Genomic DNA, 13,926 nt, shown 5'->3' on the forward strand with positions numbered 1-13,926 from the left:
CAGCCATGCCACTCAGGAAAGTGGGAGAAAGGCTGTGGGTACTCATTATTAGAGGGCAAAGAAGCTGAAGATAGATTTCCTGTGGGTAGTGTACAAAGGACATCAAGAGTTGAGCCAGATTTTACTCAGGTCTGAGATGCCAGCACTAAAACACACCCTGGACAGTGGGCTAAAATTATTCTGAGTGTATGCAGCAAGACATCTGCACATCAAGATAAATAAAGTTCTCAGGTGTTCTGACACATGGGTTATTCTTACAGATCTCAGCAGGGTCTTTGCCTGTACAGCAGCTGCCATATTGGCTTCTGGTACCTTCTCTGGCAGTAAGATCAGAGTCTGGACAGTTCAAGTTTAGGAGCTACCAGAGGTATAATAAGGGAGAAGATGGAGATGAGGAGGATCTCTCCCTTTAAGGTCAATTTGATAGTCCAGAGCTGTGCTGTAGGAGACTGACACAGAACAAAAGTGTGCAAGTTCTGCAAGCAATGGCTGACCCACCTGCTAACAGACCCTGTGACAACTTATTTTTAGAGCACAGCAGGGTCTGTCTTCTGGGGGTTGTGGTTGGGACAGCAGAATGCCACTCTCCCACATCATCCTCCAGATATTTGCTTCCACAGCAGTTCAGAGCTGCTTGATGCTGCAGGAAATCTGGCTGAATCCCTTCAGCAGGTGCTGCTGTGTGTTTGGAGAGCAACTTGGGCAATGCCAGAGGGAAGAGGGGTCAGCTGAACAGCAGGAAAGGGTCAGGCTGCCACACAGTCAGTCCTGCATCTGAAGGACTAGATTTGTCTTAGAAATTGTGCCTCTTAACATCCTCACTCCTTAACAAGCCCTCTCCTGCTTCAGGGACTTCATTATAGGAGACAGATGAAATGTTCATCTTACTCTTGCAGCTCAAGATACTGGAATTTTTCCTCCACTTTCAGAAAAAATAGTACTGTCCATGGAAAGCCATCATTCTACAATCATCACAGAAAAGCAGGACTCCCAGGCTGCAGGAGCAACTCTGCTTAGCAACTCAGCAGGGATCTCCCTTTTATGATACAAAGGGGTTGGGAGCAACAGAACCAAAGATCCAGGCTGGGGAGGTCACAGCTGGGTCCTGAGATGGCGTTTGTGAACCTCACAGCCTCTCAGGGGCACCTGGACACAACCCTGGTGCAAGGCACCCATCACTGCAGGGGGGTCCCTCCCAATTACTGTGCAGGAAGGGTTCAGCCATGCAAGTACACACACACACACACACACACATTTCTTCCTCTAACAAAACAAATTTCATTCAGTTTTCCACTCACTTGAAAAGGCAAATACTGATTAAATGGGCATTTCAAATTTCATAAAGAATTATTCAACCTCAAGGCTAAAGTTGTTTTATACTTAAACCTGAATTTAACTTATAGCACAAAGAAAACTGTAGCATCAGCCAGCACTCACTGAAAACCTGACACTAGAAAAATAAAAGTTGAACTAAATCTAGAGTTGCAAACTAAAGAACTAATTTTGTTAATTTCCTGGACATTGTCAGTGATTAAATAAGTAACTCTAGTCAGATTAGAGGCTCACATCAAAATAACAGTGGTTTGAAAACAATCTTCAAACCTTGTAAACGTCAAAAATGAGCAAGTGGAAAAAAGTATTTCAATCCATCAACTCCACAAGACCTCCAGACTTACACTTCTGTCGGGATCAAGTTGTTGCATTTCTCTGACATGACTGAGAGCTCACTGGTACCAGCATAAATCTGACAATTCAGTTCACTACAGTAAATCTTAAACTAAAATAACACAAACCAAACCAAAGCCGTTCGACACATCTGCCCCCCTGTGGCACGCAGCTGTATTGCATGTTGCAAAATTGGAGACTAGACGTTAATTCTATTCCAAGTGACAGCAAGTTTAATTTAGAATGAAAATTAACACCACACATGCACAGAAAACCTTCACAGTATTGCTTAAAAGCTGATAATGTAGATTTTAACACCAGTAGCAAATATAGGACTCAGCATTTTTGATGGAAACGACTTCTGCATCAGTCTTCCCCCTGCCAGTCCTCTTTTTACTCTTTTTCCTTTTTTTTTTTTTTTTTAAGTCTCTAAACCTGGTACTTAACTCCATCCATGAAATATTATGCAATATGTTGATCATGCTGTTTTTTAATTTCAACTCAACTGAAGAAGCTTTGTTAAAAAGAATCACTATATCCCAGGGGAATCAGGAAATTAAACTTTATTTATTGGGCTTTGACTTTTCCATAAGTAGACAAAGCCATATACCATCTGATTACCATCTGAGGGGCTGCACAGCTTGAAAAAAAAGCCCTGCCAATGTGCCACTGCGCCATTGATTAATTAAGCAATAAGATGAGAAGGTCTGTCTCTTAGGGTCATTAATGCATGCCTGAAATGCTATTTGAGGCATGAATGTCTGGTTAGTATTATGGAGCCTGATCCCAGAAGAATTTACATCTGAGCACAGTCCTCAATGCTTCTGTTGGTCTGTCCGGGCAGTAGGCACTGCCTTTTGGAGGTATCAGGATAAAATGGACAATCTAAAGACAAGCTGTAGGTTTGGGGGTGGAGGGATGAGAGGGAGAGCACATGTTTATTTTACATGAAAACAACAAAAAAAAGCAACAAGAAAACCACTTCCATTGCAAAAATAGCATGCTTTGAGTTACAAAATCTCTCTCTCCCTCTCCTTCCATTGAATATTGAAAGGAATTCCTAATTTCTATTTGGCTGAAACTTAGCTCTTTCAAACTGCCTTCTTTTTGTAGACCACACTTAAGAAATAATCATTTGAGATTTTTCACTTTCAGGTGAGTAACAAACTATGATCAGACAAGAGAGCAAGTTGATAACATGCTTTTCATAAACGCTACACAATTGTCTGCCTAAAAATTGGGTGTTTTAATGGCACATGCAGACCCACCGTTGCCATACACCCAAATTAAGGTCCATTAAGATTACATCCTTTTTTAATAGACTTCCTTTTTACTAGATACTAGATAATGTTTCAACAGCTCGTTATTTTATTATTTTGCTGCAGAGGCAAGGATAAAACAAGAAATTTGGGGTGAGGCAGCTCTGTATAGTCCTTTCTTACTCCAGAGTGGAATGGGTCTCTGCACTTTGCATCTCCTGCTCTTTAGATAACTTAGCAGCAGAAGGGAAATAATGGAATAATAACAATAACTAAAAAAGTTTGCATCCTGTCATTTATATATACAAACACCTAATATAAAGTTTCTCCTTGATTTCAGAAATTTTTTCTTGTCAACCAGAATAGCCACAGTATCAACATCAACACCTCTATTAGATCCAGGCCTACACTTTGAGTTCACCCTTAGCACCATCACACTTATTCCAATATTTTCCTCAGCTGGGGAAACTTCAGAGCAGTACAGGAGCACTTATAGAAGCTTAGTATCCACCACACTGGGAAGATAGCAGTGGAAATAAATAAGCACCACTCTGGGATTAGATAGATCACACACAGCTTTGCTACTGTGTAACTGCACAGCTCAGAGAAGCAACAGGACTCATTTTCCACCCAACATAAATATCAAGTTACTCAAACTAAACTTGAGAGTACGTGCTAAGAAACAACATCTCAGCTACAAGGATTGATTCAATTGTGAACAGAGAGAAATTAGATTAGCAACAGATGACTTAGAAGCCAAGCTGCTCCATCTCCACTGAATTACTGGCTCCATGAGCAGCACATTCCCCTTCCACACTGCCCTCTCCACAGGCACTTGGGGCTTTACCCCTCTCTTCTCTAGACACAAGAAAACAAAAGGCAACACTTCAACCTTGCCTCCTGCCGTACCAAACCAAATCTGCTGTCATACAACACCAACAGTTCCTTTATCAAGGTGAAAACCACTATTAAAAGCATTTCACAGGTCACAATATTTGGAAAATGAACCAGCTAAAAGCTGGCATCTGACTTACCAGGGGAAGCATCAGGCGAGAGACAGCAGCTTTGAGACCCTTTTCTCAGCTCTAGTTGTCAGCATGAGGGAAGAAGAAATAAAAAAAAAAACCCTTTAAACAAGTGGACATACCCATGCAGACACAAACATAAGACTATTCCACTGAAGCTGAACTGCTACAACTTGAGAAGCAAGCTGTCTGCAGCCAGGGCATGGCGATGGATATGAAGTGTGGCTGCTCTTCAGCTCAGCTCTGTTATTCACCAGGCTCAGCTGAGAAGTATCAACTCATTAAACCAGAGCAACCTGCAGCCATCACCCCATCCCCTTGGCTTAACTATTGAATCAGTTTTGCTTGATCAATTTAGCTAACACATTGAAAACACCTTTAAATTAACACAACAGAGACTTCCTCAGAAGGCTCTATAGACAGTACCTAAATCAGCCCAGAAGCAAAAACAGAGTTGTGGCTGTGTTCAAATTGCTGGCAATACAATTCAAAGAAATTTTGCAACAAACTTGCTTGGATTTTTTGTTCCTTTTGTTTTTTAACTAAAGCAACGTATAAAAAAGTCCATCTTTATCAGCACCACCTAGAGCATAAGCTCTGCTTCTCCAGAGTAGTGTTTGGCTGAGTTAACCCACAGTAGGTTCATTTTGCTGAACTTACCTCCACCCATCTGATCCTAATTACCACTTTCCCACACTGACCAGGAAACCTTTATGGGAGTTACCAGCCCTCTCCTCCATCCACCAAGATGGTTTGGGAAAAAAACCATATTGCAAAAATATTTTAACTCAACAGAGCTTTCTTCTCAGAGACATTATTATTACAAGATTAAGCAATACTGACAGTTTCTGTCCAAAGCATGCAAGGCTCTGACTTTCTGGAATTTATCTGGGGCATTTATCATTCATTTTGAAATTCAGTGTATTAGATCTCATTATTTACCCAAGAAACACAGACAGAGCATGAGATATATGGGAATCACCTGTTTTGTTCCACTCAGTACAATATATTTCAGTTTGTATAGAGGTTTCATGAGCTATCCATTTTCTCCTCTGAAATCTATCACAGCATCACACACAATAATCCACAGTTATTTTGGGGAAAAAAAAATCCATGTTTTGAGTCAAAATGTGAAGGGGAGAAAAAAGAAATCTGGAATCCTATTGGTGTTTAAAGGCATAACAAACTCCAGCAATTTATTTCCCCATATCCAGTTGTAATGCTAAGCCACAGATAAACATTACTAATGTAGCAAGAATGTGTTTCTTCCTTCTGATGGAGGTCCAGCATTGCCCTCTTGAGCATGCCAAGCAGCATGGGGTACTTCATTCACCATGTGATTGGCACCCAGTTGAGTTCTGAATCAGTTTGGAGATTAAATTGTTGGCTAAAACTCTGGAAATTCTGACATCAGAGTTGTCAGGCAGGCTGGCTTTACTTTGAGAAAAAATAATTCTTTTTAATAGTACTATGTTACTTGGCTTTTTATCTGTTTTCACATTGTTCAATAATGTTTTGCATTTCTATGCATTGTGTAGCACCCCAAGAGCTTTACTGGGGGAATATTTATATTAATTTAAAAAAAAATCAACTTATCATTTCAATGTGTGCTAATAAAGTTGCTACATGTTTGTGGAAACATTCTAGTAAAATCTATTTTGATGGCACACAAAATGTCAGCCATTGCATGCTGATACCAAGTGATGTATCTGCTCACTGAAAGGCAGAAATCATTTCTAAACACAGCTCATTTTCAAGGCATCTCTTACAAACAGGGACTTCTAAGGGTTGAGGGTTTCTTTTTCCATTTAGCTTGTAAACAAAGGAAATTTTCCTATAAATTTATGCTCAAAAATTTTTTGTTATTTTGCAGAGTAAGAAGCTTATTTCTAGTGTATTTTAAGACACAGTTTCAGCTCTTATTTTATTGATACTAATGGAAATGATCCAGAAGAGGAAAACACATTGTTTGGAGGTCTTTCCAGATCCAGTCTGCTTCAAACTCAAACCTCCATGAAGCTTTCCACTTCCAGCTTGAGCTTTTTTCCCCCTTCCTTCCAGGAAGACACACACACACTCACATTTTTTGAGGGCACACACAGCCATGCAAACATTGTTTGTAACATCCTTTCTTGCTTTACTCATACAGCTGCTCTCTTACAACTAAATATTATTTTTTCCCCACAATCTAATGCACAGCTTTGTTTTTATTTATTTCTCTAATGGATGGTAACCTGCCTTCAAACATGAAACCCTTCAGAAATATTTTCTCTCTTACCTGAACGAGCAGTTTTGGCTCCCTGTTGTGGTGAATCCCCAGGGATCCAGCTCCTTTTTATACTTCTGTCAACACAGATGCTGTTAGCTGCTTGAGCTACAGCCACAGCACTGATTCTGAAGTTGAAGGAGCTTTTATATCAAGATGAAGGGCAACCAGGTATCAAGTAACACAAGTACAATCACTACCTCTGTTGTCACAATAGAGGTATTGCTAAAAACATGTTCAATCATGCTCTTCCTTATAATGCTCTTCTTCATTAAAACTGTTTCAGTAATGTATGTCTGCAGAGTACCATATGATTGTTGATTGCAACAAACTCTCAGCTGCACTACCACACTCATTTTACACAAACGTTTATTCCCTCATCCAGCTGAGGAACAAGCACTTCAGCTCTCAAGAGGAGGCTCTGATGATGCTAATGCAGTGCCACCGAGGTGTCTGTGTGACTAAGATGGATTGTTTGGCTGCAGTTTTCTTCTGTTCCAGGGAACGGGTTTGTCAGTGTCACATTGTTTGGAGTGTTGTTTCGGGTACCGCCCGAAAAACTCTCTCTCAGTATTTTCATGTCTGACAAATGATGTCTGATAAATGGTTAAGCCATCCTTGCTGCTAGGAATTGATTCATGAGCCCACAGGAAGAAGTTCTGGGAGTTCTGTTGCTGTCTCTCTGGATCTACCTTCTTCCGGCCCATACCCTAAGAAAAAAAAAAAAAAATTAAATAAGAATTCCTGTAAACATATGACTTCCAGTCACAGTTTCACAGATGAATCTTGTAACAGTCACTACCCCACTGGGAAGTTAACAAAGCTGTTACCACAGTGATTTCAAGAACTCATGGCTGATCAAGTTAAAAATAATTTTGTCAGACTTGCCTGTATGCACATTCCTGGTTGCATATATAATGGGAAATCTGGTGACCTTTCATCTCTTATTGCTAATAAACCACTTACACTTTGCATTGCTTTAGCATGCTCTATACTCAGAGTTATTTAGCTATACTCAGCTAAATTAATCTTCAGAGCAAAGTAAAGAAACAGGTCAATAATTTCATGTTCAGACTGCAATAAATAAACTGAGACAGACCAGGTTCAAAACTGTCCCTTGTGTGTCCAAACACAGAGAGACACAGCCTGATTTTCACACTCCATATCTTGCAGGAAATGTATTTGGAATTATGCTTGGTCAGTTTCTCTAAGAATACAAGACACTACACAAAGTAAAAAGAAACTGAAGTTACTGAGTGAATAATGGATTAAAAAAAATAAAATAAAAATTAGAATCTACCTCTAACACAGCCCAAAATCAAACATTTAGTATCACAATTTGCTACTTCTTCCTCTACTCAGCTCCTGTACTGCACTGTTTGTCTTGCTGCTCAGAAAGATGTCAATAATCTAAGTGGAAAAACTTGAAACTGTTGCAGACACAGAACAGTCCAAAACAATTTAAATTCTATTTGAACTCATAGCTTCTGCAATATGGATTTAAAAAGTTATAAGGAGATATGAGCTAAAAAATGAAACATTCTGTTTACATTTTTCTCTTCTCACATTTTTTAGCATCTATAATTTGAGCAAGAGAGAGAAAAGAAACTCTTTAATCACTGGTAGACTGAGAGGTCTGAACCTCCTTGGTCCTTTTTAGTCCTGGGTACTTACAGAATCAAAATACTCTCCTACATTCCGTAGACTGTGTCTGTTGTCATGAGAAGAAAATGGGAAATTGTTGTTCACTGCTTTCTGAAAAAAAGAAATTATTTCAAAAAACCATGGATTTTCACATAACTTGCTTGGAGTCTAACAGTCACAGTTCTGATATTTTAAAAGATACTGAAATTACAGCTATTCTACCACAGAAGTCGTGTGTTACATCTTCAACTTCATGTATTTTTATGGGGCAATGTGGACCATCTGTATTTTATTTTTATAGAAAATCATCAGAAGGATTTGTATTCCCTTACCTTGCTGAATATGGACATGATTAATAGAGAAGTGTGGATTTTCAAATGAGAAATGCTGCATTCTGTCTGTAAGCAGCAAAAGACTGGATATCTCAGGATTGCCCCATCTGATTCACTTGTAAGCCTAGAGCTAATTAATATGAAGTACAAAAGGGACCTGAAAACTGAATTAGCTATGATTTATGTACTCAATGTCATGCACACTGCTTGTTAAGGGGAAGTGGAGGAGGTATTAATTGTATAACTAATATATAATCTCATTTTTTAGCATAATGTTCATCCAATCTCTAAAAGGAAACTAGAGTTTTAGAAGAAAAAAACAGTAAAACTGCAAAAGAACTATTTTTTAAGTAATTTAAGAGGGTTTTTTTTTTAAGTTTGTGTATTTTATATCATTACAATATTATTAAAATAGCTTAAAACTGAAACATGGAAAACTCTTCTGGACTATTAGATTGCCTCTGTTCTTCCTCAAGCATTATTTTCCTGTTACACATTGGGAACTTCATGTTTTTTTCCCATAAATGATCCAGCAGTTCTTAAAATCAGCATTGTGTAATAAATTTTTCATTTTCCAGATGTGATATTTACCTCCATTTAGTAGAGCAAGTTTCAGTGTAACATGATTTTAAAACTGTTCCAGGACTAAGGGAATCTGAATCAGTTCTACAGATAAATGGAACAAGCAGAACTGACATGTGGGATCACCAAATACACAGTTTGCCTGCATGGACTCAGCTGGATGATTGTACCTTAGGGTGTTGGGACTACTAGAGTCCCAACTACTTCTAGACTAGTTGGGACTACTAGAGAGATTTCTACCTTTTTAGGAACATGCCACACGTCCAACTTTTATTCTCATACAGATTGAACCAGGCTGTAGTTTGATGGATAAGTAAATTCAATAGATACGTGGTCACAAAAATTTAAAATTAAGCCTCTTCTAAGGCAGTAAAAGAAAAGACTTACTGAAATAACCTACTGTAATTACTCATCAATCTGAATGGTTTAGGAATCATGTTTATTACTAGTGCCTATATGCTGCAGGAAATTTGAAGACCAAAGTGGGAAATATTTAGTTTCATCTCTTGGAATTATGCTGTGTATTAACTGATGGTGGAAAAAAAAAATCCATTACCAATTAATTACAGGACTATCATGAAGTTTGAAATAAGAGGTAATAGAAGCTTAAACAGTTACTACATTTCTGAGAAAATTAATTAACTTCACAGCCAGTGAGTTCCCTGATACAAGGAGCTTAGAGACATTCAGCTTCACATGCAGCAAGCTCCCAGCACTCTCCAAGCACTTTTTTAAAATGTCACATAGACAAATGTCCTCAGATTCCTCCTGTGCCATCACATTTTACCTTTAAATGCATCTTTGTACTCTCACTGGTGATACCATCTTAATTCTTATGGCAGGGAGGAATTCCACTGATGTTTTAACAGTGAAGGGCTGGTAAATAAGAGGCAAAACCCAGGAGGTGAACAGTCATGCTAGAGCTGCTAAGAGGTCCATCCAACCTGGTTCTCCTCTTCAGACAGTGGCTAAGGCAGGATGCTCCACAGGGAGCTGTAAGCAATACCAACATAAAGCTGTTCCAGTATCATCTTCCCCTTTTCACTAGCCTCAAGCTTCCTTTTTAAATATTCCTTCCAAGCCCACTTGTGTTAGGAAGCAAAATCTGTGAAGTGAACTCAATAGAACTGCTATGCTTCCAAAAGATGGAAAGAGAAAATATTCTGTGCACCAAGTGACAAGGACAGAAAAAGGTGCTGATGAAATTGTAAGATTTTATACAGTATCTTGGTATCTTGTTCGTTTCAGAGATTGCCCCAGATCTCATCATTTTTAGGCAAGCCTTAAAAAATGTTTCAGATGGGAAGTTTCTAAGTTCTTAATGGTCAAAAAATCAATCCCTTGCCAAATTACACACTATTTCTGACATTCAACACAAAACGGATCATCAGATTTCAATTAAACATCCTTGCAGGGCTTTACACCCAGATTTGGGACTGAGATTGATCACCATTTATTCTGGCACATAAACCTGCCTCAAACAGCTGTAGCAGCTAATAAAAAGGGAAAGTTGCTGATGCTGGAAATCAGTGGTAACTACAGCAGGGTTTTGAGTACCCAAAATTATAACTGGGTAAGAGCAAAATGTGTTTCTCCCTCAGCACAGCTACCAAATCATTTTACTGCCTGAGGCACAAAGTCTGCCAGGCTGTTACGGCTGCTTCCTCACTCTGAGTGCCAATCCTGCTCACAACTCAGCAAGTGATATCTTGCAAAAAGGACCTCTGTGAACTGCCTGCCTGGCCCCAGCCACTCACCTGCTCCCGAGCTCGGTATGCCCGTGGCAATCTGTCCTCAATATACTGAACTTCTGCTGGCTGCTGGATCTGCTTGAGTGCAGAACGTGTAATGGACTCAGGCTGACTCTGGTGTGCTCCGGGGTGAGCAAACTAGGAAACAATGACATTCGTGATCCATTAAAAAAAAAACAAAAGCAAAAGCAAACAAACAAACAAACCACAGCAAATAAATTTGATCAGCAATGTGGACGAAACTGCGTTTTCCCGGTTATTTTTTATTATTTGGATTGCAGCAGCACCTAGTGGCCTCTGGAAATAAAACCCAAAAGAGCAACCTCCCCCAGACCATAGAATAAAGACCTTACAGTGGAGCTCAGGAGGCAGACAAGTGTATTATTTCTCCAGGGCCTTTCCAAAAATTCTTTATAAAGCAATAATCCATCTAGCAGAACCACTTATGCTATAATGTCTTTTTTTTCCCTCCACACTGCTGCTGGTGCTGTAGTTTGAAAATAAAGATTTTAGGGACCAGCTCAGCCCCATGTCAGGCCCAGGGGGTGACAGAAGAGCCCACACTGTGTGTGCACTGCAGTGCCCCAGGATACTGAGACAGCCCAGGGACTCCAACAGAGTCCCTGAGTCACATCTCTGGAGGCCAAGAAGGGAGCCAAACATCAGCTGGCATTCTCCAGAAGATAATGAGCTAACTGATTATATTATTATTATCATTATCATTATTATTATTATTACAGTTATTATTACAATAAGAGACCTCCAGCACTGATGGAAAACCAAAACCATCCTGCCAGGGTCTGCTCTAGCACACTTTCTCCCAACCCCAAGTGCACTTTTTCCTTATCAGCCTCCCGAATGGAAAACCTGGGTGTTCTTCAGAAAGTTTAAGGATAAAAAAATCCCTGCAGGGGGCTCCTGCCCTCACCCAGATACCGGCACTCCGGTCGCTGGGATTGGCCTTCCTGCCCTTGGCCATGTCCCCACCGCCCTGGTAACGCGGTTGTCAGGGAAGCCACTTGTGTCCCCTCCCTGCCGTGACGTCATACCCTGCCTGCTGCGTCATCAAACGAGGATCCAGAGGAGCGAATGCAGTGCTGGGATTACACATCGAGTAGAGATGGGAGAACCAAGAGTAATTTGGGATGAAAAAGACCTTCAAGGGCATAAAATCCAACCCTTATCCCAGCAGTGCCAAGGCCACCACTGCCCCATGTCCCTCAGCATCTCCACAGCCTTCAGATCCCTCAGGGATGGGGACTCCACCACTGCCCTGGGCAGTTCCACCTTTTGGTGAGGAAATTGTTCCTAATATCCAACCCAAACCTCCCCTGGCAAATTGAGATCTGTTTAAAAAAAATACTGAATTCTCTACAATTAGTTCAGTGACATTTCACACTGAATGGTAACATCTGGGGAAAGGAGGGGCATTTTTGAAGAAAAAAACCCATGACATTAGGTGTGTTATTTTCAAGATGTCACCTCATGCTCTTTTTAAAATGGCTTTACACACACACACATCCTCATTGTGGACACAATATTTGGGTTTTTTTTTTAAAAAAGAACCTGGCAGCACCTTGAGGGGGTTCCTCAAGGAAGGTGGGGGTGGCAGACAGCACCATGCCACTTGCCTGCTGCCCACAGACTCTCATGTCTGTTCATTCCTGTCACACAGTCACTAAGAAGGATGGAGCTGGCTAATTTTTTCTTTTATTTATAACCTTTTGGATTGGGGGAATGTGGAGAACCAGCCAAAATGCCAGAGTTGTTTCACAGAACCACACACAAAGCAAGGCTTCACCTCCTGGGCCTTTAACAGGCTGGAAAGGACACAGCAGAGGAAGGGGAAGGGCTTTGCTCTCCAGTATGTTGATATTCCAGGCTGAGTTGGGTGGAAATCTGATACCACAGCTGGGAAATGGAAGAAGAAAACCCACAGAATGTGTTCAGGATGAATGATTCAGACTGTCACAGCCTTTTACAATGCCAAAATACAAAGATTCCTGTGGGAAAATCTCCTTTTTCACCTTACTATCAGCCAGAGGTAATTTGAGAACTCCAGCTGCCACCATGGAGTTTTCCAAGGCTTCCTTCTAAATTATTTCTTTTTTCTCTTTAAGTATCTGTTCAACTTCTGACAATGCAGAAAAGAGCAATGATTTGGAACTTGTTATTGAGGCCATGCTGCAAGTTACTTTTCAGTCCAGAACTAAGTACATGGCTGTAACAATGATTTACAGAGGGTAATGCAAACCTTGTTTATGAAAAATAAGCTGCTCCAGCTAAAGCAGTTTTGGTTAAGGAAAAAAAAAAATCAAGATCAACACGTTTTGAAACACTTTCATGATTATATTTTCTTCTCAGCCTTGACTGTAATGAGCTGTACCCATGTCTAATGTGTCAGGATCAGAGCTGAAGGCTAGAGAGATAACTAATGCTATTTTTAAGACTGAGTAAACCAGTGACAGAAAGCAACAAGAGAAGCTTGACAGGCAATTTGTAATTTGCTCTCATTCCACTCTACTCCTTTTCACATTCAGTAACTCAAGGCCCATTACTGCAAACTCAGACAAAAAGCACTTTGGCTTTTAAAATATTACTCCAGCAGAATCTGTTTTTTTTTATGATGGGCTTCACCAGGTTGGTATTTACTGCTGTTTTCCAGGGATACACAGGTGAAGCTGAAAAACTTTATGATACTTAAAAGGTCCCTTCTTAACATCACGGTACTAAAGGAACAAATAATAGAATTGTGCCAGTGGCAGCAGGCATGGCTACAATGTAAGTTTTAGCCCAACTGCTTTAAAACATTACCTTAAATGATTGGATTTCCTAAACAAATTTGTTTGTGTGTTTTCATACCAAAGTGTATTATTTATGTTGATGTTACTAATAAAAGACACGCCTTGTGCTGGTAAAATTTGCAAAATTAGGGAGTGTTTTAGCTTGGTTCACAAAGGAAATGAATGCTTATGCACTCAATTTTCAACTGTTCAGGCAATTAGCAATAAACTTTGAGACAAAAAAGGGATTTTGGAGATGACCAGAACCATCTTAGTTCCCTGAGGACTGGTGGCAGGACTGCAAAGTCTCTCAGGCAGACTTTGGTCCCAGTTGTTATACACAAATATACACACATAATCCCTGGAAGTAATGATTAAGAGCCAGGCAGCATTTGTACTTCCAGACCAGTCACAAACTGTGCTGCCTCCTGTGGTGTGCTTAACAACGAATGGAATGTAATTAGAAAATAATTTATAAAAGTACTTTGTGCACTATTCATGTCACCATTTGCTTGCTCAGGCCACCACAGCCAAGCCTTTACCAAACTCAGTGCAGTCCAGCAGACTGCAGCTCTTCATCACCCAACACCCTGAGGTGTTTCACAGATGTTAAAGAGTT

At 40.1% G+C, this 13,926-nt stretch overlaps 1 protein-coding gene across 1 annotated transcript; it reads right to left on the bottom strand.

The window, feature by feature from the left end:
- Positions 1-6,676: 6,676 nt before the first annotated feature.
- Positions 6,677-11,503, bottom strand: TEX36 (testis expressed 36). The gene is made up of 4 exons (XM_008491766.1): positions 11,453-11,503; positions 10,531-10,662; positions 7,890-7,970; positions 6,677-6,925 (listed from the first exon to the last, which is right to left on the bottom strand). Exons 1-4 carry the CDS (start codon positions 11,501-11,503, stop codon positions 6,677-6,679), a joined length of 513 nt encoding a protein of 170 aa, XP_008489988.1.
- Between the last annotated feature and the right edge of the window lie 2,423 nt (positions 11,504-13,926).

This window comes from Calypte anna, chromosome 6 (genome assembly GCF_003957555.1).
Source record: "Calypte anna isolate BGI_N300 chromosome 6, bCalAnn1_v1.p, whole genome shotgun sequence".
In the NCBI taxonomy this organism is placed as follows: Eukaryota; Metazoa; Chordata; class Aves; order Apodiformes; family Trochilidae; genus Calypte; species Calypte anna.